This window comes from Pristiophorus japonicus, chromosome 3 (assembly GCF_044704955.1).
Source record: "Pristiophorus japonicus isolate sPriJap1 chromosome 3, sPriJap1.hap1, whole genome shotgun sequence".
Taxonomy (NCBI): Eukaryota; Metazoa; Chordata; class Chondrichthyes; family Pristiophoridae; genus Pristiophorus; species Pristiophorus japonicus.
Genome location: NC_091979.1, coordinates 285,735,003 through 285,761,291, shown reverse-complemented (window position 1 = coordinate 285,761,291; position 26,289 = coordinate 285,735,003). Strand labels below are relative to the sequence as shown.

Genomic DNA, 26,289 nt, shown 5'->3' with positions numbered 1-26,289 from the left:
AAAATATATGGCACCTCGGAGCCAAATAACCAATTTCTGTTTCTTTCTGCAGCATCCCAATGATGTGCTGTCATGTCTGGGAACACAAGGACAATCTGCTAGCATTAAGACTGAGCAATGATTGACGATAGAGTTGCCTGGAATGTGGGCCATATGATGGTCACGTGAACACTGGTTTCCAGATATGTGGACGGTTGGCAAATGTGACCGCAGAAATCTGATACTGCCGAGAGTGGGAAGGGTGTATAGGATAGATATAACTCATGTTTTATAAATCCACCAGTTACTTTATGCCAACATGTTAATCACTCCATCAAATTGGTTCAGATCAGTGGCTGCTCAGTACGCACATCAATTTGATTAGACAATGTTAGATTAATCACCAGTTGTCACTTAAGAGTGCCACTATTCCAGGAGATTTTAGGTCTTTTTAACTATGCTTCCTGTTTTTTGTGATATGAATTATGAAAGGTCATCTCTGGTACAGCAGTCAGAGACTGTAGGAAATTCTGGAACACCTGGGGCGTTTGAAGATAATAACCAGCCTAGCACACTTACAAATCATTTCTATTTGACAAATAATAGAATGAAGGCAGTTATTTTAATTAAATGTGATGAAAGTATTGAATTAAAACATCGTTTAGTTTCTATATTAAGCAGTATTTCTAATACTACCTTCTCCAGTAATAATAATGTCACTTAAGGGCTTAGCAAAGCACATGCACGGTATATAATTCTGTACACTTTTTATCTCCTGAAGTGGCGAATCGCTTTGGATTAGTACCTGCACTAGTGCCCAAAGGTATATGGCTGGGAAACTGCTGCTGCTTGGCTCTATAAACTTCCCTATTCCATGAATGGACCTCATTATAGTGCAGCTTTGCTTGTTTTCTGGGAAACTGCAAAGTATCAGCATCCATGGCAGCAGAAGATGCAATTGATCTTCCAGAAACCACCCAGAGCTTTGCCTTTCTGGGTCAAATAATGCTACGTTGCTTTACTGTAGGTTGGACCTCTCTGGTCCGGCGCCCTTGGGACCTGACCGGTGCTGGAACAGAGAATTTTCCGAACCACAGGAGGTATGCCGAGCCTAGGCTTACCGGTACCTGTAGACAGCGCCCAGGCTCCTGAACGCTCCGGCTCTGGCTCTGGCTCTGGCTGCGAAACTCGGACCTCGCTCTCTGTGTGTAAATCTCCCAGCCACATTTATTATTTAACGCGCTGGTTTGGTGTTTTTTTCTTATAAACCCTCCTCTCCCTGAGGCCCAGCTTCGGTGCCTCAGTCAGCCACCTGCCCTTCCCTTTCCTTGCCCGTCCCGTTTACCTCACTGAACACTGAGAGCATGGACTGCGGCAGCGCGGGAAACTGGGACGCCACCCACGCAAAGTGGCAGTTGAGCAGCACTGAACACTGAGAGCCAGGAAGCGCGGGAAGCTGGGACTGATGTTGAACCATGGATGTTTCCAGACCAGAGAGTCCCGGACTAGAGAGGTCCAATCTGTATTAAAATGAAGGCATCATGGCAGCTGCTAGGGAAGCAAACATTCCCTTGCATAGTGCTGTGCTGCTGGTCCCAAACTGACTGGAGATCGAGAGAGTGGATTAAGTTCCTGCTCGTGTAGATGGTGGCATTGAGCAAAGGACCACACATGAGTACGTTGGTGGAATCTATGGATCGTGGGGAATCTTGCAAATTTGTATAATTGCAGTGCCCGGTTATTATGCTGCCAATTGTCCATTGGGAAGGAGAGAAAATAACTTCACTTGGTTGTTGCATCTATGCACAGATGTTTAGCTATTTTTAGTGATATTGACAGAGACAGCATGGAATGACCCTCCAGCCTAAGTTGTCACCTTTACAGACATTGGCAGTCTGGTGCCTTTGGTGGAGATTGGGCTGCAGCATGTAACATAACTCATTGATATTCTCCTTTGCCAAGTGACACCTCCGCAGGCACTGCTGCTTGGCCAACTGAAGATGGAGGTGCCTCCGTCTATATATGTTGGTGGCGGGGTACCAGTTGGTGGGTATCATGTGCCTCTGTTGCTGCCTAATCAGCCTGGCATCCATCCATTGCTCTTCCGGCTCTCTCCAAAAAGCAAAGTTACAGGGCCATTGCCAAATGGAAATCTAGTGGGAGAAGAATGGCAAGGAGAATAATGGTAGCTCCACAGCAAATTGGAACAAGGCAGGTGGGAAAGTTGTTGGTAATAGCAACATTTTTTTTTAATCCAGCAAACTTGAATTAGAAATAACCAAAGTGAATTTAACCCTTTCCGCTCGGCAGCGAGGGAACAGTTAAGTGAGCAGCTCTATTCGCGGCTGATTTGTGATTGTAATACTGCCGGTTTGGCAGCCTATGGGTGCCTCATTTGTAAATGCAAATCGGGTTCCTTGATGTATGTGGGTGTCCATGGCATTTTAACTTGCTCCTGAGCACGGTGTCCATCATGGCTGCCTCATCAAGTGAACCTGTTGAGAAGCCCACAAGGCCCATGAGGGAAAGTTTAAAAAAAATCTTTCTTCAGTTGGCGAGATCCTCAGAACATCACCCTTCCAAGACTTAGCTTGCCGCTGGCAGCCTTCTTCTGAGGATGGCGGGAAGCCTCTGGGCCACCCAATTTTCATCCTCTTCACCAGTCAGCTGCTGCTTTCAGCCAAACAGCTGACCAGCGGGATTCAACTGAGTTAAAATCCGACTCCCACTCCCTCCTGGGATTGCCGCCTGTTCCTGCCAGCTTCATGAGGTAAAATCTGTCATGTATGTAACCACAATGTAACACCACTGTATTACTGTATACACTCAACCTAGATGCACATCTTGACCACAAGGGGTGAACTTGTGGGAGACACTCCTTACCTGATCACTCAGGTATAAAAAGGGAGGTCCCACGCAGGGTCACTGTCTTTGGAGTCCTGTGAATAAAGAGTTACGGTCACAGAGTGACCTTATCCCCAGAATGTGCCTCGTGTGGTTTCATACTGTAGAGTAAGGACTTTACAAAATCGGCCTTAAGATTTTGTTTATCAAACAAATGTAGCTGTCAGCTCTTGAAATTTGTTTCTTGTGTCCAGCAACCCTGAACCCATTTTATTAGTTTTATATCTTTCAGCTCCACAGCTGATACTACAAAGAATCCCCTTTGCTCCAACCAACTCTAACTCAGCATCCCAAATGGACAAGTTTTTTAAAATTTAACTATAAATAATACAGAATTCAAGTATTATATGGAAATAAGGAGTTTAAAATAGGGACTGAATTAAATCTACATACACTGGTCCAATTATTCTGGTCCATTAAACCTACTTCACCTGAAGATTACATTTGGCATTGCATAAGAGGAGTCAAGATCATGGGATATCAGCTAGTATTATAAGTAGATAATAGATCATTAAAATTAAAATAGGATTTTTTTCTATTTTTATTATATAAACAGGATCATGAAGTTCTCAAGCAAATGATTATAGAGGTGGCAATCCAAAAAGAATGATGCAGTACATGATAGAATTGCTGTAATGTTGAGCTTGGGAATTCCAGCTAAGTTGATAAAAATTAAGTATAAAAGTAAGAAATTCTGATTTTAGAATTATTTCTGATTCATATCTCAACATTGTAGAATACTCAAATGGTCCTTGTTTAGAGAATACAATTACACTAGAACATAACATTTGAAATTGTAATTACCAGGGTTGGGGACCAAATGTATCTGGCAACGGAAAGTGATTTGAAGTGGAGAAAGAACATTACATTTTAATCATTCAGGTGTTTGATTGTTATTCTAAGAAAAGTCCACATCACATGCACAGGGGGACAATTTACAGGTTTTTGTGCCTTCTGTGCAAATAGCAGTATCTTGTCAATTGTGTCTATGCATTTGGCAGAGTAAAATCTGTGACTTGTCCAGGCTGAAAGTTAATAGCTGCTCGTAATGGCACACGAGTGTTTCTATCCCTTTGATGTTAAGGCTTTGCAATTATCTGTATATCTGAGGTCCTTGGCAATCTAGTAGCAGCACGTAGCAGAATTCTTTGATAGTCTAATGATTTCAGTCAGAGGAAAGGGGGAATGCAATCTTTATCAATTCTTTTGACCGTTAGTCTATTTCGGCTATTGTGCCTTGTAAAGCAAAGCACAATTACTATTTTGTTTATTTTAAGATAACTATATATTATTTAAAACTTTGTGTATGGTGTGCTATTCCAGTCCACAAATGATCGGCGTAGGGCAAAATTCAGACAATCCTCCACAGAACCAAACCGGAAGTTTTATCGGCGATGGCGGAGAGGCAATTGCGAGGATGGGAGGGGCCATAGCCAGGGGTGATGCTGCTCCGCACCACTGCAAAACCGTAGCCGAGGATCGCTGCGGGGCGCTGGAGGCCGACTGCCCAGCCAGAACACCTCACTGCAGCCATTGCCGCCGCTCCAGGGCGAAAAACGGAGCGTAGAGGAGCCGAAAATCTGCCCCCTTAAGGCTTTTAATTATCACTTGTTTAATGTGAACATTTTAATTACTGACCCGTGTGATCCATAAGTGGACAGAGAAGATACAGATTGAGAGACAGATGGACACACAGAGATATTTCCAGCAACCAGCTACATAAAGCATCAAACCTTCCAAGAAGGTTGTAAAGCAGTACTGCCAGACATATGGCGATTATCCCACCCCCACTCCCCACTGTGCTGTCAGGCCAATGACCTCATACTCCCCTCCTTTCGGACAGTTACAAGCAAACCACAATGAGCCAAACCCCACATTTCACTCTCCCAGTTCGGCCCAACTCTGGGTTGCCTCTCCACAGTGATGCAAGGCAAAAGGATCCCACTCCTTCCTGCCAAAGTTCTCTACCCAATTCTAAAATCCCAATGCTAACAATCAGGGCAGCTAAACCTAATTATCTTTACCTTATAGTCCTGTACTGCTAAATACCCGAGCCCTGTAAAAACCCACAAATCTCGCTCTACTGCCGGAACCATGTTTTGCCTACGTGCCATAAACGCTTCTAAAATAGTGTTGTTATAAAATAGTGTAACCTCCAACTTATTGGAAACCTGCTAGTACATATATTTGTAAGTGCAGAAAAATATGCAGACACATTTAAAAAATGTTTATTCTTTTTTTATACAAATTATTGAAGTGCAGTGGAGCAGAGTGGGACATTTTCACACTTTGATTCCAGCACCAATCACTTCAGGATAAGGCCCATATAAGGAAAAAAGTATGTCAACATATTTACAACATTATATTCCAAATATGCTTTTTTATCATCAAACCTCAGTTCTTCCATTAAGTGTTGTTTTTTGTTGAAACTGCAATCTCTCCTTAATTATTAAATGTGCTTCAATTTAATGGTGCATCACTTCATTGATCTTGCCTAATCCACATATCTAATCATGACTCCCTGTAAACGCCTGCTGCTGCAGTAGTATGTAATTGGAGTACATAAAAATAATCAGGAGAATGGAGCGACATCAGCTTGCAGTGAGGCTGCTGAATCAAGTAGAAAAAGCGGGGAAAGCAACAAATTCTCCCTGGTTAACATTTCAGGAGGAAGTTGACGTGTAGCAAGAATAAGATTAATTTTCTAGCATTGTTTAAAATGAGATTCAGCCATTTTATTATTCTAAGGGGGAAAATTCCATTGCGCCCCATTTGAGGGCGGTAACATCCGGGAGGCGGGACATTTTGTGCCAGGCGCGGAAATCCTGGCCCGCTCGCTAAATTCGGGTTACCGCCCCAGAAAGGAAGTATAGTGCAAAATAACGTACTTCATTTCCTTTCTGGGATGGTAGTGGGGCGGACGCTTGGGGAGTGGGGTGCAACGCTACACACTGGCCACATAGCGCTGCCGTGTAGAAGGGGCTCTTCTCTTAATATAAGAGGAGGGCCCAAGCTGCAAACTCGGTAAAATCGGCTGAATTTTTTTTGTAATGACTCACACATCCACTTTAACTTGCGCCGCGCAAGCAGCCGGCCACCCTGTACGCGATGCCAGCGACAGCTTCAGGGGGGAATACCCAATTTAGGGTCCGGGGCACAAACGTGGTGCTGTGCACAGTGATGACATCGTCATCGCCGGTGCAATGGAGTGGGACGCTATGGGTTACGGCCGCTGCTTAGCTCACGTGGAATTTAGCGGGAGTCGTTAGCGGTGCCGTGCCCTAGTGAAAAGTCATTTGTGCCCCGTTAGTGCCCCCCAGGGGTGCTAACGGAAGGCGCAAATGACCCAAATTTCTCGGCCTAGGTTTACCACTCTAATGTTTAATTAATCTGTGTGAGTTGAACGTCTTCTTCCTTTGGCAGTGATAAGTATATATGTGGATTTATACAAAATCCAGGCCTTATTTTGCTAGCTGTGAGTTCAAGGATTCAAACCCAAATAATTTAATTAGTTTATGGATTTTGTATCGTTTTTTGATGTTTGAATTAATGTTTAGAGTCATTTTTTGAGCTTTAAGAATGCTATTTCCATTTCACAATTCATTCTTCTCTCGCCCAACCTTTAACTTTTTTTTATTTTTCTCACTAGTTATGTATAATTTCTTTCATTCCTGGTTGGAAGTTTATTTTTAACTCAATTCCTCACTTTTGATTAAAAGATGATGAGAAACTACTAATTGAGTAGTCAAGAAAGCAGGATTTTTTTTTACTTTATATTTTTTATTAATTTATGCCAAGCAGTTATTAATATTTAGTAACAGGAAAATGTTATCAGGCCTAGTAAGCAAAAGCCTTCTTGATAGATCTGTAGCAGCAACATTGTACTTCCCTTCAAACTTCTACCTTCATCATCCCTGTAGCCACTGGTACAGGCATTTTTAGCAAGATCTCCAGACAGTTTGAATTTTTACCTTAAAAATGTTGGTTAATTTTAAACATTTTATTACTCCACAATTGATCGATTTTTAAGCTTCATTAAAAGGAAAACTGAGCAACATTTGTGTTTATCCATATTCAATAGATCAACCAGGCCGTTGCTCTTCCTTCACATAACATTATCCCTATTGTCAAAAGACTCTCTCCCTTCCCCTCCTCCTCATCATCATCATAGGCAGTCCCTCGAAACGAGGATGACTTGCTTCCACGCCGAAAAGGGATGGGTTCACAGATGTTTCAATGAAGGACCTAATATTCCGGATTCCAAACTACATCTTGAAGGATGGAAGATGCCTGTGCATGGATTTTTTTTAATGTGTGGTGGCCATTGCACCCCAGCGAGGTCTTGGTCCACTGGCAAGGATTAACCAAGACGATTGGAGACCAGCTCTGCTGATCCCCTTGATCTCTCTCGCCTCCAACCCCACTCCCAATTCACATACACTCTCTCCCCTACAACCCGACTCCCAATTCACAGAGACTCTCTCCCCTACAACCCCACTCCCAATTCACAGAGACTCTCTCCCCTACAACCCCACTCCCAATTCACAGAGACTCTCTCCCCTACAACCCCACTCCCAATTCACAGAGACTCTCTCCCCTACAACCCCACTCCCAATTCACAGAGACTCTCTCCCCTCCAAACCGACTCCCAATTCACAGAGACTCTCTCTCCTACAACCCCACTCCCAATTCACAGAGACTCTCTCCCCTACAACCCCACTCCCAATTCACAGAGACTCTCTCCCCTCCAACCCACTCCTAATTTACAGAGACTCTCTCCCCTCCAACCCCATCCCAATTCACAGAGACTCTCTACTTATTGAAGATGTTCCAGCTGAAACTTTGCACTGGGATGTTCCCTGGTAAATATTCATGTCTGCAAAAATAGTAGTTCTGCCAGACTTTACTGCTAGTCTCAACTTCTTCAGTTTTAACTGTGGTCTCTGGTATTAGGTCCTTTGCCATTATGACCAATTTTCCCAGGTCAACTTTTCAAAATCCCTTCATAGTCGTTAAAGCTCAAAAAAAAAATTCTCAATCTTTCCCAATAATTTATCTCCTGATGCATGTAAAAGAAGAAAATAAATAGAATATGTTGGTGATCTTATTTCCAACAGATTTTGTTACATTTGTGTGATTAGTGGGGGAGAAGTGAACTATATTAAGACAAATACTATCTCAGAGCACTATCAATAGAAGTCTACTAAATACATTACAGTTTAGGTGATGATCTACAAAAAAAGTAGTTATACTGTCAAATGGAAATGATCAAATGGATCAAAGGCTTACTGGCAAGAACATTAAAAATAGGAGCAGGAGTAGGCCATTTGGCCCCTCAAGCCTGCTCCGCCATTTAATAAGATCATGGCTGACCAATTACATTACTTAAAGTTTAAATTTCCATTAACCATTTGAGTAGTAAATTTTTAGTTTTCAAGTTTTCATGCTTGTAGTATATAATGTCTGAAAGAAAATTAATCATATATTTAGAAAGTTAGAATTAAAAGAAATGGACTGAACCACATAACATTTATTTGAATAAACACAACCTACAGTGATAGATTCCTGGGAGAGTTGAAACTTGAACTGTAAAAGCAGAGTTGAAGTGATTTATTGGGTTACAGACTTTACTTTACACGTTATTAGAGATTATTGCCTAGAAGTTACTGTTGGAAATATTAGCATACAAAAACTTACCCGGTCTGCTATTTTAGTGGAAGCTTAAACCCATTTACAATCAACGGACTAACACCTGCATTAAAATACTAGACAGAGAAATGTCAAAGGATGCATTAAGCATTAATTTGTTGAAATCCCAAGTCATTTCTAGGCTTATATTTCACAGTGTCTTTTTTATTATGCTGTCAGCTGTTGCCAAGCAACGTGCCGTAGTGCACACAGAGCATTGTTAGTCAGATCATGTGACTCCCGAAAATGTACGACAATCCTTTATGGTATAATTTCTAAAGACTATGCCATCGCATATTTCACAGAAGGATAGGTCCATGGGATTATTGCAACAAATCTGAATGTTCCCATCATCTAAATCAATATTTATATGTAACTTTCTGATCAAACATGCATTTACCACCAATATTTGCTAAGTTAAGAAATGGATACGTACCAGCCTACGAATCTCTCGTTCACAGTCTCTCTTTATCCTGGAGATCTCCTCCTGGTGTAGGTGGTACACACTTCTTATCTCTGCAGCCTTCATCTTGTCAGCATGAATAGCCTGGCTCAAAGCTTCTTCCACTTGTTTCTTACCTCCCTTCAATTCAGAGATCTCTTGTTGCAGTTTGATTTTCTCAAACTCAAACACCTTCTTGGCCTCTTCTTTAGCTTCAGTATAGAGCATTGTTTTAACTTTGTCAGCCGCTCCATCACGCAAGGCGTTAACAAGTGCCTGGAGTCTCTGGTTCTCGTTATCTTTAATTTTGATGACTCGGAGAAGCTCAGCTTCATGTTGCCTTAACAGAATCTCTCGCATAGTCTGCAGTTCCTTCATTTTTTCTTCGTGCAGCTTGGCTTTGAGTTCAGTCACCAGCACAATGTGTTTGTGCTGCTCTTGCTCTCTGATCAGCTTTACTTCTTGATTTTTTTCTCGTTCCAACTTGCTAACCTGAAGAACATAACACAATGAACTCACATGTATTTTTAGTTTTATTCCTCGTATTTTCAAGCACAAAACTAGCTGATTCTGTGTCCATTACGGTCACTTTGCTTCAGAAAGATCTAGCTATGGTGTTTCTATTGCTTGTACCTTTAGTATCCATTACATGCAGAAGGAAAATATGGCAAAATAAATATGACCAAGGAAATGCCTCATAACCATGTTTATGATTTCACAACAGATATAATAATGAAGACATCTTCACACATTACAACAGTGACTACCCTCCAAAAGTGCTTCATTGGCTGTAAAGTGCTTTGAGACATCCAGCGGTTGTGAATGGTGCTATATAAATGCAAGTTTTTCTTTCTTTGATTAAAAAAATATATGGCCATATATACGACTCAACATTTAACAATAATACTTATGTTGAAATTTTCCTGGAATCTTGAGTGGTCCCGGGTAAGAATATAAAACATGGAATGACACCATTAGTCTCACTATTTTCCAATCATGGAATCTCCCCAACTTTTTTAATCTCTAAGAAAATAAAACATTGTGACATTTTTCCCCAACTTTCTTAATGTCACCTTTGTATCCCAGATACCAACATAATATCATTCAACCCTGGTTAGATGCATTCAAGAAATATAGGACCAGATCTTACTGGAGTGGCAGCACACGGCATTAATTAGATTTTTTTCTGCACCATTCAACTTGAAAAAAGATTGCGCCATAACTTGCTAGCAGTGCACGCTGATAACAGTGCGACATGGGCAATGGGACCTCAGTGAACAGAGGGACCAACTGTGTATCTCTTTAAGCAATGAGATTTAAGCGTGGTGAATAAGTTTGGTGAATTAGAGTCAAATCAGGTACAGAAAGAGTAATAAAGAGAGGGAATGAAAGCTTGGATTAAGAGAGAAAAAAGAGAAAGAAAAATTAAGAATAATAAATAAAAAATTAATAATTTGACATTTTTAAAATCACTAAAAAGAATTGACTACATGCAGGAATGAGATTGAACTGTTTAATTTTTCTCCCTTTCTAGGCCAGAGAGGTAGATCGGCATTACATTAAAAATTCTCATCGTTAAAAAGGTCATTACATTGTTAAGTTCCAGCCCTAACTTTCTGTGGCAAGTTTAATGGGCAATTAATGTGCAAACCCAGCAAGTTCCTGAAGTTAAAGGGGCGGCTAAGAATGAGATGCATTTGATGTGGAGCGGCGTAAATCAACAAGTAAGTTCTGGAGATTTACAACTCATGGCCTTTTTCTGTGCTGTAAATTCTATGTAATTCTATGTAGTTAACATTACATCTTCATGTCATTTGTGTAAACAAAGGATTTTTTTAGTAATTTGAATTCATGTAGTAATGCAGATAAACCTAGGTGAAAGGCCAAGCTTCACTGCAGATAGCATTATCAAGGAAAAAATATAACATAACATGGAGAATTAATAGTTATGTTAGATTGAGGTTGTGTTTTAAAAATCTATAAGAGGAAGGGACGACTGAGAGGATATACATAAATCTACTTTTATAACACACTGTTATTTTTCCGGCAAGATCCAGCCCATAATTTCTTTAATCAACTGGATCTATAATGTTCCACACAATATTTGATCACCTTCATCATTTGACCTCCTTTATTACCATCAATCCTATTGTTAACCAACTATTTCTAAACATCTTTTAAAGCATGTGTTTGATTGAAGTCTATTTCACACATCTACTACTCTGGGGGGTGGAAGGAGTCTTTTCAACTCTGGTCTTCCTTGAGACTTGTTAATTTCATACTTGTGCTCATTAGTTCTACAATTAGGGTATAATTAAACCTAACCTGCCTGGCGGGAAACTGATGAAATTGGATCAGGGAAAATTATTGGAAAAAATTCTGAGGGACAGGATAAATCTTCATTTAGAAAGACACGGATTAATTAAGGACAGTCAGCATGGATTTGTTAAGGGAAGGTCGTGTCAGACTAACTTGATTGAAATTTTTGAGAAGGTAAAAAGGAGGGTCGATGAGTGCATTTGATGCAGTGTATATGGATTTTAGCAAGGCTTTTGATGAGGTCCCACATGGCACACTGGGTCACAAAAGTAAAAGCTCATGGGATCCAAGGCAAAATAGCAAGTTGGATCCAAAATTAGCTCAGAGGCAAGAAGCAAAGGGTAAGGGTTGATGGGTGTTTTTGTGACTGGAACCCCAGTGGGGTTCCATACTAGGTCCCTTGCTTTTTGTGGTATATATCAATGACTTAGACTTGAATATAGGGGGTATAATTAAGAAGTTTGCAGATGATACAAAAATTGGCTGTGTAGCTGATAATGAAGAAGAAAGCTGCAGACTGCAGGAAGATATCAATGAACTGGTCAGGTGGGCAGAGCAGTGGCAAATGGAATTCAATCCTGAGAAGTGTGAGGTAATGCATTTGGGGAGGTCTAACAATGCAAGGGAATACACATTAAATGGTAGGACACTGAGAAGTGTAGAGGAACAAATAGACATTGGAGTGCATGTCCACAGATCCCTGAAGGTAGTAGGACAGGTAGATAAGGTGGTTAAGAAGGCAGACAGGATACTTGCCTTAATTAGCCGAGGCATAGAATATAAGAGCAGGGAGGTTATGCTTGAACTGTATAAAACACTAGTTCGGCCACACTAGAGTACTGTGTGCAGTTCTGGTCACATTACAGGAAAGATGTGATTGCATGAGAGAGAGGGTACAGAGGAGGTTTAGGAGGATGTTGCTGAGAGTGGAGAAATTTAGCTATGAGGAAAGATTGGATAGATTGGCTTTCTTTTCTTTGGAACAGAGGATGCTGAAGGGAGAACTTATTGAGGTGTATAAAATTATAAGGGGTCCAGATAGAGTGGATAGGAATTACCTATTTCCCTTAGCAGAGGGGTCAACAACCAGAGGGCACAGATTTAAAGTTATTGGTCGAAGGTTTAGAGGAGATTTGAGGGGAATTATTTCACCCAGAGGGTGGTGGAGGTCTGGAACTCGCTGCCTGAAAGGGTGGTAGAGGCAGAAACCCTCACCACATTTAAAAAATACTTGGATATGCGCCTGAAGTGCCGTAACCAACAAGGCTATGGGCCAAGAGCTGGTAAGTGGGATTAGGCTGGATAGCTCTTTGTCGGCCGGCACGGACACGAAGTGCCAAAATGGCCTCCTTCCGTGCTGCAAATTTCTATGATCATATGATTCTATGATTTATATCTTGTCCGATTTTTCTCTCTATTGAAATCAATGGTTCTGTCATTCACTAAGGTTTCAGCTCGCACTTCCAGCAAATAATAGCGCAAAAAGTTTCCATTGGATTAGATAAGACACCAGTAGATCTGATTAGTTTACAGTTTATCACATAGGGCCAAAAATTGTTGTTGGAGGCTTCCTGAGGGCAGATGCCTCCGAGCGAAACATTTTTAACGAAAGTACCTGGTGGTCCCGGAGGAACGAACACTCTGAAGCCGAGATGCGGAGACCAGCACAGAGGTCCACCCATCCCAGGGACGCAATGGGAATCTGGGATCACGTGGGCCTGGACCACCAATGAACATGGAGTATTCTCATTGATAATAATGGTGAGTTCCTTTTTTATGAGCTCCCATTACTATAAATGAGAGTATCCCCAAATACACAGAAACACAACACAATAAATTAAAAAAACACCTCACATATTTAAAAATAATTGAAATTGAATTAAATTAAATGTTTCAGGAAAATAAATATTTTATGAAAATGTTTTAAAAATGTTTCAATCGGGTTAAAAATGAACGTACCTTAATGGACAAGGTTTTTAATATAAAAATTAGTGATAGAATTTGATTTTTCTATCTTTTAAAACTCTTACACTGATAAGAGCAGGCCTTATGCCTGCTTTTACCAGGCATAAAAGTTTTAAGGACATTTGCTGAGCAAGTGTTGGGCAAATAGCCCAAATCTCTGCCCACGAAGGCCCTTCTCCCGGGGATGCATTGGAACTGTCAAATGAAATGATGACAGTTTGCAAGTGCCATATTACAGCGCATGCATTTTGCGCACCTAAAGCTCGGAACTTGCGGGGCCTTTTCGGGCTCGTGCACACATCGTACGCACCCGGAGAGATCACAATTTCAGGGCTATTGTGTATCAAATTGAAATATTTCATAAAGGTATAGTCAGGCAGCCCTGACTGCATTGAGTTTGAAAGTATCACATTCAGAAGATTGTATTTTGAAGAAATGGGTTTGAACGAATGATTATATAGATGCAATTCATGGGGAAGCTAGATAAGTGCATAAGGGAGAAAGGAATAGGAGGATAGTTTGATAGGGTGAGATAAAGTAAGGTTGGAGGAGGCTCGTGCAGAGCATAAACCTGTTGCACCAAATGGCCTGCTTCTGTGCTGTAAATTTTATGTCATTCTATGTAGTTTATATTATGTCTTCATGTCACATTTATGTAAACCATGAATATTTTTTAATTATCTGAATTCATTAGTAATGCAGAGCCGCCTTTTATTACTGATAATCCTGTTGTGTATCTGTAAAGCATGCACTCCCATGTTCCACCACCAAGGAGCGCATCCCCTGAAGTCCTAAGGGATCCCAGCATCCCTTGGGAGCACTGTATATAAGCCGGCCCCTAAGGCCTGTTCCTCACTCTGGAGTGTCTTAATAAAGACTGAGGTCAATCTTATTTTAACCTCCCTGTGTGCAGTCTCATCTGTGTTAGGAACACAATAACTGGCAACGAGTATACGAATCCAACGCAAAGATGCAGCAAACTGTGGGCATCATGGAGAAGTTCTCGGAGGGTGAGGACTGGGAAGCCTATGTCAAACGAATAAACCAGTACTTTGTAGCCAACGAGCTGGACGGAGAAGGAAGCGCTGCAAAAAGGAGAGCGGTCCTCCTAATGCTCTGCGGGGCACCAACCTACAGCCTCATGAAGAATCCTCTGGCTCCGGTGAAACCCACAAACAAGTTGTATGAGGAGCTGCGTACACTGGTTTGGGAGCATCTTAATCCGAGGGAGAGCGTGCTGATGGCGAGGTATCGGTTCTACACGTGCCAGCGATCTGAAGATCAGGAAGTGGCGAGCTACGTCGCCGAGCTAAGGCGACTTGCAGGACAATGTGAGTTTGATGGCTACCTGGAGCAGATGCTCAGAGACTTTTTTGTACTGGGCATTGGCCACGAGACCATCCTACGAAAACTTTTGACTGTAGAGACACCGACACTCAGCGATTGCACAGGCATTTATGTCCACCAGTGATAACACCAAACAAATCTCTCAGCACACAAGTGCTAGCAATGTTCATAAATTAACTGCAACTGTGTTTGCGAGCAGAAATGTACAGGGCAGAAACCATGAGTCTGCAACTGCCAGCAGACCTCAGGTGACCCAGATGACTCAGAGTCCTCAACAAAGGATGAATGCAAGGCAATTCACACCTTGTTGGCATTGTGGAGGCTTCCATTCAGCCTATTCATGCCGCTTCAAAGGGTATATTTGCAAGAGTTGTGGAACAATGGGGCACCTCCAACGAGCTTACAAAACCTGCTAACCACCACATGGCAGAGGAAGATCGGTCCATGGTGGATCAAAGCAATTTCGAGCCTGAGAGAGGAGGCAGATGCTGAAGTACACGGGGTGCACACATTTTCGACAAAATGTCCACCTATAATGCTAAATGTAAAATTGAATGGCTTACCCATAGCCATGGAACTGAACACTGGCGCTAGCCAAACCATCATGAGTAAAAAGATGTTTGCGAGACTGTGCTGCAACAAGGCACTCAGACCAGCCCTGAGCCCTATCCACACGAAACTGAGAACATACACCAAAGAACTCATCACTGTCCTGGACAGTGCCATGGTCAAGGTCACCTACGAGGGCACGGTGCATGAACTGCCACTCTGGATTGTCCCGGGCGATGGCCCCACACTGCTTGGAAGGAGCTGGCTGGGCAAAATCCGCTGGCACTGGGATGACATCCAAGCACTATCACATGTCGATGAGGCCTCATGTACCCAGGTTCTTAACAAATTTCCTTCACTTTTTGAGCCAGGCATTGGAAACTTTTCCGGGGTGAAGGTGCGGATCCACTTGGTCCCAGAGGCACAACCCATTCACTACAAGGCACGAGCAGTACCTCACATGATGAGGGAGAGAGTGGAAATCGAGCTGGACAGACTGCAATGCGAGGGCATCATCTCCCCAGTGGAATTCAGCCAGTGGGCCAGCCCAATTGTTCCAGTACTCAAAAGTGATGGCACGTTCAGGATTTGCGGCGATTATAAAGTAACTATTAATCATTTCTCGCTACAGGACCAATACCCGCTACCTAAGGCAGACGACCTATTTGCAATGGTGGCAGGAGGTAAGACGTTCACCAAGCTTGACCTGACTTTGGCCTACATGATGCAGGAGCTGGAGGAGTCTTCGAAGGGCCTCACCTGCATCAACACGCGCAAGGGACTGTTCATCTACAGCAGATGCCCGTTTGGAATTCGGTCGGCTGCAGCGATCTTCCAGAGAAACATGGAGAGCCTACTCAAATTGGTACCACGCATGGTGGTTTTTCAGGACTACATATTGGTCACGGGTCGGGACACCGTCGAGCACCTACACAACCTGGAGGAGGTCCTCTAGCGACTGGATCGCGTAGGGCTGCGGCTGAAGAGGTCGAAATGCATCTTCATGGCAACAGAAGTGGAGTTTTTGGGGAGAAAGATCGCGGTGGATGGCATTCGGCCCATAGACGCCAAGACAGAGGCTATCAGGAATGTGCCCAGGCCACAGAACGTCATGGAGCTGCGGTCGTTCCTGGGACTCCTCAACTATTTAGGTAACTTCCTACCGGGGTGAAGCACACTCTTAGAGCCCCTACATGTGTTATCGCACAAAGGTGAGAACTGGGTATGGGGAAAAAAACAAGTAATTGCTTTTGAGAAAGCCAGAAACATTTTATGCTCCAACAAGCTGCTTGTATTGTATAACCCGTGTAAAAGACTTGTGCTAGCATGTGATGCATCGTCGTACGGAGTCGGGTGTGTATTAAAGCAAGCTAACGTTGCAGGGAAGTTGCAACCTGTCGCCTATGCCTCCAGGAGCTTGTCTAAGGCATGATTGAGAAAGAGGCATTAGCGTGTGTGTTCGTGGTAAAGAAAATGCATCAGTACCTGTTTGGCCTCAAATTTGAGCTGGAAACCGATCATAAGCCCCTCATATCCCTGTTCGCTGAAAATAAGGGGATAAATACTAATGCCTCAGCCCGCATACAAAGGTGGGCACTCGCGCTATCAGTGTATAACCATACCATCCGCCACAGGCCAGGCACCGAGAACTGTGCGAATGCTCTCAGTCGGCTACCATTGCCCACCACCGGGGGTGGAAATGGCGCAGCCTGCAAACTTGTTGATGATGGCGCAGCCCGCAGACTTGCTGATGGTCATGGAAGCATTTGAAAATGACAAATCATCTGTCACAGCCCGCTAGATTAGAACTTGGACCAGCCAAGATCCTCTTCTGTCCCTAGTAAAAAACTGTGTACTGCATGGGAGCTGGGTCAGCATCCCCGTTGAAATACAAGAGCTAATCAAGCCGTTCCAGCGGCAAAAGGACGAGCTGTCCATTCAGGCAGACTGCCTGTTGTGGGGTAACCGCGTAGTGCTACCCAAAAAGGGCAGGAACACGTTCATCTCGGATCTCCACAGCACACACCCGGGTATAGTAATGATGAAAACGATAGCCAGATCCCACGTGTGGTGGCCTGGTATCGACTCTGACTTAGAGTCCTGTGTACGGCAATGCAGTGTATGTGCTCAGTTGAGCAACGCGCCTAGAGAGGCACCACTAAGTTTGTGGTCCTGGCCCTCCAGACCATGGTCGAGGATCCATGTCGACTATGCGGGCCCGTTTCTCGGTAAAATGTTTTTGGTGGTGGTGGATGCTTTTTCAAAATGGATTGAATGTGAAATAATGTCGGGAAGCACCGCCACCGCCACCATTGAAAGCCTGAGGGCCATGTTTGCCACCCACGGCCTGCCTGACATACTGGTCAGTGACAACGGGCCATGTTTCACCAGTGCCGAATTTAAAGAATTCATGACCCGCAATGGAATCAAACATGTCACTTCAGCCCCATTTAAACCAGCCTCCAATGGGCAGGCAGAGCGGGCAGTACAAACATTAAAAAACAGAGCCTTAAACGAGTCACAGAAGGCTCACTCCAAACCCGCCTGTCCCGAGTACTGCTCAGTTACTGCACGAGACCCCACTCGCTCACAGGGGTGCCCCCGGCTGAGCTACTCATGAAAAGGATACTTAAAACCAGACTCTCGCTGGTTCACCCCAACCTGCATGATCAGATAGAGAGCAGGCGGCAGCAACAAAATATAAACAATGGTCACGCCATTGTGTCACGGGAAATTGATCTGAATGACCCTGTGTATGTGCTAAACTATGGACATGGTCCCAAGTGGATCGCGGGCACGGTGATAGCTAAAGAAGGGAGTAGGGTGTTTGTAGTCAAACTAGCCAATGAACAAATTTGCAGAAAGCACCTGGACCAAACGAGGCTGCGGTTCACAGACTGCCCTGAACAACCCACAGCAGACACCACCTTTTTCGAGCTCACAACACACACCCAAAGGATCAACGACACCACCCCGGACCAGGAAATCGAACCCATCACGCCCAACAGCCCAGCAAGGCCAAGCTCACCCAGTAGCCCTGCAGGGCCAACAACAAACCAGCCCAGCGAGGGCACAGCCAACACACCAGAACAGACATTTGTACCGAGGCGGTCCACCAGGGAAAGAAAGACTCCCGACTGCCTCACCTTGTAAATAGTTTTCACTTTGACTTTGGGGGGGGGGGGGGTGCAGTGATGTTGTGTATCAGTAAAGCATGCACTCCCATGTTCTGCCACCAGGGAGCGTATCCCCTGAAGTCCCAAGGGATCCCAGCATCCCTTGGGAGCACTGTATATAAGCCGGCCCCTAAGGCCTGTTCCTCACTCTGGAGTGTCTTAATAAAGACTGAGGTCACTGTTACTTTAACCTCCCTGTGTGCAGTCTCATCTGTGTTAGGAACACGATAAATCCTAGGTGAAGGGCCAAGCTACACAGCAGAGAGCAAAATCAAAGAAAAAAATATAAAATTGAGAATTCATGATTAGGTTAGATTGAGGTTGGGTTTTAAAAACCTGTGAGAGGAAGTGATGATTGAGAGAATATACATAAATCTACTTTTAGAATCTTGAAAAGAAATAAAAAGCAAAACAGGTCAGTTATTCTTGTTTTTAGTCTAGAATTTCAATTACACTTGTTTTTTGAAGGGCTTTGGTCCAGCTCCTGTGGTCTATAGCGTTTAAATACACTTAATCTTAGAACCTGGTCATGCAGGTGCCCAGGAGGTACTTCGGTGCTATGATGTTTTTTCTGCATGTTGATGCATGAAGATAAACAACTTGGTCAAAGGTTGCGCTTGGAGCATATTGTGTTGACCATGAATAAATTCGCACCACTCTGAAATGGACTCATGATTTTCCAGATTCACCTCAACATTAACTAAGTTCTGGAAACAGGGTCCTCCCTAATGCTGCGATAGTCCATTGTTGTAATTATAATTGAAGAAGTCTGCCTGCTTCAATTAGTCTGGTGCAAAGCGGAAATAGCTTTTGTATGGACTTAGTAAATAAAGGGCGTTCTTGTCGTTTATTATTGTTTGAATTGCAATATATTTTATGCCTCATTATTATTGGGTTTTATCCCCTTTGCAAATAGAAATCATTTTTCCTGTACTTCTGCTGGTGATATTTCCCAGCATTAGTTTAAATTTCACAAAAAAAATATGCATACCCAGGATTCTGGTAGTAGTGCATCAGCATGAAATAATCTTATGGAAGCATTATTATTGTTGTTCATCCAAAGAAGCATTGAGAGTAAAGGCCAGCTACCATACATCACAATTAGCATTTCCAAAAGCCGCGAGCTTCCGGCCTAGTTTGAGCATGCAGCTCACCAAGGGGAAAACCTAGATTATTATGCAAGACTGTAGCCATGAAATGGTGCTGGGAATATTAACAATAAGTGTCCACTTAAAAGAAAGTGATCACAAATAGGGGCAAATATTTATTTAACCTTCAAAAATGCTGTAAATCTTTTTAAAAATAATGACCCGGGAATTTGCGGTCAGCGGTGAACACAAAGACCGTAAGTACGATTCGCACAAGGATCTTGCGATCTCTGTGTCGAAAACTTTTTTACGACATCCAAGTCAAATCAATGTAGTATAGTGGGGATTCCCTTGGGCAAGCTGATGTGACGTCAACAAGCTGCCTAAGCAGCTAATAAAAATGCAGAATTCTCACAGACAGTGAACAAGGAAGTGAGTAAGCCCTTAAAAGTCTAACTTTAAAAAAATGTTAGAGCAAAAGAAAGATTGGGGCTCTCACATGGGGAAAAGACAAACATGAAATGAACATGAACAAACTTAAAAATCTTTTTTTTTTAAGTTTCTTAAAAATGTTATTTTTTTATTAAAATGGATAAATTGCACATTGCTCAAAATTAATAATAGTTATTCAGGGCCAAAACCTTTGTTTAACAGTCAAAACGATGATAAAACCAGTTACACCTAATCCCTTTGGGTCTAACTTTTAGTGATGAATTTAACAGCATAATTACCGCGGAAGAGCCAAAGTTTTTGTCAGTTTCCCTAATTTGAATGATTACTTAGATTGCCGGCTCTGTGGGGGTGGGGGGTGCAGTGGGCACAACGTAGCCTGTGTCGGAGCTGGGAATGACAGACTGCAACTGCAGGATTTCAGCATGCATCAAATCCCGGAGTTGCGGCCAGTTTCAAGAGCAGAATGACGACAAACGCTGCCAGTTTGCCGTCGTCCCGATCGCACATTCCGGGCCAATATTCCCAAAAGTAGGAGTAAAACATGGCTTGCAAAACCAAGTAGCGGTTAAATACAGATGGAGTGATGAAAGGAGAAGTGAATTTCTGTGAAATGACACACTTGTTACTAATTATGTGGGGTTTTTACACCAAAATGATAGACTGGCACAGCAACCATTCCCTTGATTGATCCTTGGCAAAGTGGAAGGGACGTTGTAGTTTGGTGCTCCAGGGCCGCCTGCTCAGAACATGCACTGAACCGTTTCTGACCAGAGTTGGCAGCTAGAATATATATATAGTACAGATGCGAGGGAAAACAACATCACCTCAGGAATCGGGCAAGGTAAGACTGCCCAGCCATATCATGTACCAAGTAGATGGCACAAGATTGCATGCCGCAAAAGGTCTGTCATCCTAGTTCCATTTACTGCTCGTCCATACCTCGACAACGCGGCCCTCGACAAATGGACCATTTCCCATATTTCGGGAGCCTCTTATCAACAAGAGCAGACATTGATGCGGAGATTCAACAATGCCTCCAGTGTGCCAGTGCAGTCTTCGGCCGCCTGAGGAAAAGAGTGTTCGAAGACCAGGCCCTCAAATCTACCACCAAGCTCATGGTCGACAGGGCTGTAGTAATATCTGCCCTCCTGTATGGATCAGAGGCATGGACGATGTACAGAAGGCACCTCAAGTAACTGGAGATATTATCACCAATGATGTCTCCACAAGATCCTGCAAATCCCCTGGGAAGACAGGCGCACTAACATCAGTGTCCTCGTCCAGGCTAACATCCCCAGCATTGAAGCACTGACCACACTCGATCAGCTTCGCCGGGCAGGCCACATAGTTCTCATGCCAGACACGAGGCTCCCTAAGCAAATGCTCCATGCGGAGCTCCTTCACGGCAAACGAACCAAAGGTGGGCAGCGGAAACGTTACAAGGACACCCTCAAAGCCTCCCTGGTAAAGTACGACATCGCCACTGACACCTGGGAGTCCTTGGCCGAAGACCGCCCAAGGTGGAGAAAGTACATCCGGGAGGGCGTTGAGCTCTTCAAATCTCAATGCCGAGAGCGTGAAGAGGTCAAGCGCAGGCAGCGGAAGGAGTGTGCGGTAAACCAATTCCACACACCCCTTCCCTCGGCGAATATCTGACCCATCTGTGACAGGGTTTGTGGCTCTCGTATTGGACTGTTCAGCCACCAGAGAACTCACTTTAGGAATGGAAGCAAGTCTTCCTCGATTCCGAGGGACTGCCTATGATGATCATCCATACCAAGGCTTCACAGAACCTTATAGTTCTTCCGCAGCATTTCATAGATACCTATACTTAAGCAAGGCCCACATTTGAGTTGTAACTTGTAATTGGCACCATGACATCTTCTAAGGAATTCATCATTATAGGCAGTCCCTCGCATCAAATCACTACAACACAAATTAGCTACTGTTGCATTTTCTGTTTTTGTTTCAGATTTTTTTGTATCTGCACTATTTTGCTTTTTGTTCAGCTGCATGGTGCATGATCACTTACTGATACCCAAAGCTGGGAAAGAAGGTTAGGCACATAATGGTCCCCGTTTGTACGTGCCTCTTCAATTTACAACATTTCAAGAATATTTCTTTGCTTGAGTGATAAGATGACACATAACACAAGAAAAAAATATCCACACTGAAGAAAGTGATAAGTTCTTGACAACCTTCGAGGAGGGCACTCTGGACACCTTGCATACAAGAGCATGGAGGAAATGCCACATGAAGTAGCAGGCTTTCCCTAAGCATAGTGCTCATACTACCCTGCCTTGATGTCTTGCCCTCCCCTCGCACCCCCTTCATCCTCCCCACCACTTCAGTTACCTGAATATATTGTGGACAGTACATAAGCTGGTAGAGCAGCACAAGCCTGGAATAAGCCAGTGGCAGAAAAGTAGAGGGCAGAGGTGACCTTGACTGCCACTAGCAGTGCCGTGCCCATGTTAGAGATGAGCTATTGGTGAACTTGGAGCAAAACTCAACAACTGGCTCCTTGCTAACCTTAGGACCACAGAGGCAGTTGTCTCCAAGTCTTTGGCAGGGAGGTGTGAAGGTCAATCTGGCTTAGATGCCTGCTGATTTCCACGGCATGCTATATTTTATGTTGTACCACTTCAACCATGAACTTTATCTTTATTTGCTGTCCACCAAGCAACTTTTTAATTTGCAGGGGTGGCTAGTAGTTCCCTGAGGTGCTGTGAAAGTTGGTATTTTTGTTAGGTAAGGGTATCAAGGGATTATGGAGCAAAGGTGGGTAAATGGGGTTGAGGTACAGATCAGCAATGATCTAACTGAATGAAGGAACAAGCTTGAGCGGCTGAATGGCCTACTCCTGTTCCTACGTAATTGGTTACTGTCCAGAGCAACTGACACATAGCCCTTTTGCATCTTTTAGAGAGGAGCAATACAATAAAATGTTGACCAAGGTAAACTGACAAAATGAAAACAAGAAGACTAAAGGGCTGCTTTTCTGAATGCCGGGAGCCGAATTCAGAAAATTAACTTTTATACTGCAAAAATAAGCATATGAAGATGAATGTTGGGTGGGCAGTGCATAGTGCTTATTATGTGGTATCCACGAATTCAACTAAGTGTATACAATAACAGTAAATAGTGAGAATTAAATTTGCCGTCTGTAAACCTGGGACACATCAAACTGGGAATCTAGCAATGTGCTTTTTAGATACGAAGAAGAAGGAAAAACAGTCATAGAGATTTTATTCAAAACATATTGAATAAGCATCATTGCTATTGGCTGTCTCAGAGTCTTTAAACATAAGAACATAAGAACATAAGAAATAGGAGCAGGAGTAGGCCATAAGGCCTCTCGAGCCTGCTCCGCCATTCAATATGATCATGGCTGATCTGATCATGAACTCAGCTCCACTTCCCTGCCCGCTCCTCATAACACCGTATCCCCTTATCATTTAAGAAACTGATGTCAATACATATAGAAACATAGAAAATAGGTGCAGTAGTAGGCCATTCGGCCCTTCGAGCCTGCACCACCATTCAATAAGATCATGGCTGATCATTCACCTCAGTACCCCTTTCCTGCTTTCTCTCCATACCCCTTGATCTCTTTAGCCGTAAGAGCCATATCTAACGCCCTCTTGAATATATCCAATGAATTGACATCAAAAACCCTCTGCAGTAGAGAATTCCACAGGTTAACAATTCTCTGAATGAAGAAGTTTCTCCTCATCTCAGTCCTAAATGGCTTACCCCTTATCCTTAGACAGCGTCCCCTGGTTCTGGATGTCCCTAATATCAGGAACATTCTTCCTGCATCTAACCTGTCCAGTCCGGTCAGAATTTTATATGTTTCGATGAGATCCCCTCTCATCCTTCTAAACTCCAGTGAATACAGGCCCAGTCGATCCAGTCTCTCCTCATATGTCAGTCCTGCCATCCCGGGTATCAGTCTGGTGAACCTTCTCTGCACTTTCTCAATAGCAAAAACATCCTTCCTCAGATTACAATATTCCAGGTGAGGCCTCACCAAGGCTCTGTACAACGGCACTAAGACCTCCCTGCTCCTATACTCAAATCCCCTAGCTATGAAGGCCAAAATACCATTTGCCTTCTTCACCGCCTGCTGTACCTGCATGCCAACTTTTATGACATCCAGGTCTCGTTGGACCTCCCCTTTTCCTAATTGCCACCATTCAGATAATATTCTGCCTTCGTGTTTTTGCTCCCAAAGTGGATAACCTCACATTTATCCACATTATACTGCATCTGCCACGCATTTGCCCACTCACCTAACCTGTCCAAGTCACCCTGCAGCCTCTTAGCATCGTCCTCACAGCTCACACTGCCACCCAGCTTAGTGTCATCTGCAAACTTGGAGACATGACACTCAATTCCTTCATCTAAATCATTGATGTTTATTGTAAATAGCTGGGGTCTCAGCATTGAGCCCTGCGGCACCCCACTAGTCACTATCTGCCATTCTGAAAAGGACCCGTTTATCCCGACTCTCTGCTTCCTGTCTGCCAACCAGTTCTCTATCCACGTCAGTATATTGCCCCCAATACCATGTGCCTTAATTTCACACCAATCTCCTGTGTGGGACCTTGTCAAAAGCCTTTTGAAAGTCCAAATACACTACATCAAATTGACAAATTTGATCAAATTTGTCAAGCATGATTTCATTGTCAAGAAACCATGCTTGACAAATCTTCCAGAATTTTTTTGAGGAGGCACTTCTTGAAGATTTGTCAAGCATGATTTCCCTCATGCTGACTTGGACCGATCCTGTCACTGCTTTTCAAATGCGCTGCTATTTCATCTTTAATAATTGATTCCAACATTTTCCCCACTACTGATGTCAGGCTAACAGGTCTATAATTACCCGTTTTCTCTTTCACTCCTTTTTAAAAAAGTGGTGTTACATTAGCTACTCTCCAGTCCATAGGAACTGATCCAGAGTTGATAGACTGTTGGAAAATGATCACCAATGAATCCACTATTTCTAGGGCCACTTCCTTCAGTACTCTGGGATGCAGACTATCAGGCCTCGGGGATTTATTGGCCTTCAATCCCATCAATTTCCCTAATACAATTTCCCGCCTAATAAGGATTTCCTTTAGTTCCTCCTTCTCACTAGACCCTCGGTCCCCTAGTATATCCAGAAGGTTATTTGTGTCTTCCTTCGTGAAGACAGAACCAAAGTATTTGTTCAATTGATCTGCCATTTCTTTGTTCCCCATTATAAAGTCACCTGATTCTGACTGCAAGGGACCTACGTTTGTCTTCACTAATCTTTTTCTCTTCACATATCTATGGAAGCTTTTGCAGTCAGTTTTTATGTTCCCAGCAGGCTTCCTCTCATACTCTATTTACCCCCTCCTAATTAAACCCTTTCTCCTCCTCTGCTGAATTCTAAATTTCTCCCAGTCCTCAGGTTTGCTGCTTTTTCTGGCCAATTTATATGCCTCTTCCTTGGATTTAACACTATCCTTAATTTCCCTTGTTAGCCACGGTTGAGCCACCTTCCCTGTTTTATTTTTACTCCAGACAGGGATGTACAATTGTTGAAGTTCATCCATGTGATCTTATAATGTTTACCATTGTCTATCCACCATCAATCCTTTAAGTATCATTCGCCAGTCTATTCTAGCCAATTCACGTCTCATTCCATCAAAGTTACCTTTCCTTAAGTTCAGGATCCTAGTCTCTGAATTAACTGTGTCACTCTCCATCTTAATAAAGAATTCTACCATATTATGGTCACTCTTCCCCAAGGGGCCTCACATAACAAGACTGCTATTTAGTCCTTTCTCATTACACATCACCCAGTCTAGGATGGCCAGCCCTCTGGTTGGTTCCTCGACATATTGGTCAAGAAAAGCATCCCTAATACACTCCAGGAAATCGTCCTCTGCCGTATTGCTACCAGTTTGGTTAGCCCAATCTATATGTAGATTAAAGTCGCCCATGATAACTGCTGTATCGTTATTGCACGTATCCCTAATTTCTACTGTTTGGTGGTCAGTACACAACTCCCACTAGCGTTTTCTGCCCTTTGGTATTCCACAGCTCCACCCATACATATTCCACATCCTCCAAGCTAATGTCCTTCCTTACTATTGTGTTCATTTCTTCTTTAACCAGCAACGCTACCCACCTCCTTTTCCTTTCTGTGTATCCTTCCTGAATGTTGAATAACCCTGAATGTTGAGTTCCCAGCCTGGAGCCATGTCTCCGTGATGCCAATTATATCATATTCATTAATTGCTGCCTATCAACATCTATGCCACCCTGAATCCTTTGAGAACTGCCGTAGCACTTTTGCTTTATAATCAATTGGCTTCAGGTGCTATGTATACTCTTTATCAGATTA

At 43.2% G+C, this 26,289-nt stretch overlaps 1 protein-coding gene across 11 annotated transcripts in view; it reads right to left on the bottom strand.

Moving 5' to 3' along the window:
• Nucleotides 1-26,289, bottom strand: part of jakmip3 (Janus kinase and microtubule interacting protein 3) — a 599,024-nt gene that overhangs the window by 410,408 nt on the left and 162,327 nt on the right. For all 11 annotated transcript variants that reach the window (XM_070876792.1, XM_070876782.1, XM_070876783.1 and 8 more), the window contains exon 3: nt 9,008-9,505. In XM_070876792.1, coding sequence (XP_070732893.1) covers nt 9,008-9,505 — 498 coding nt within the window. The remainder of the gene's footprint in view (nt 1-9,007; nt 9,506-26,289) is intronic.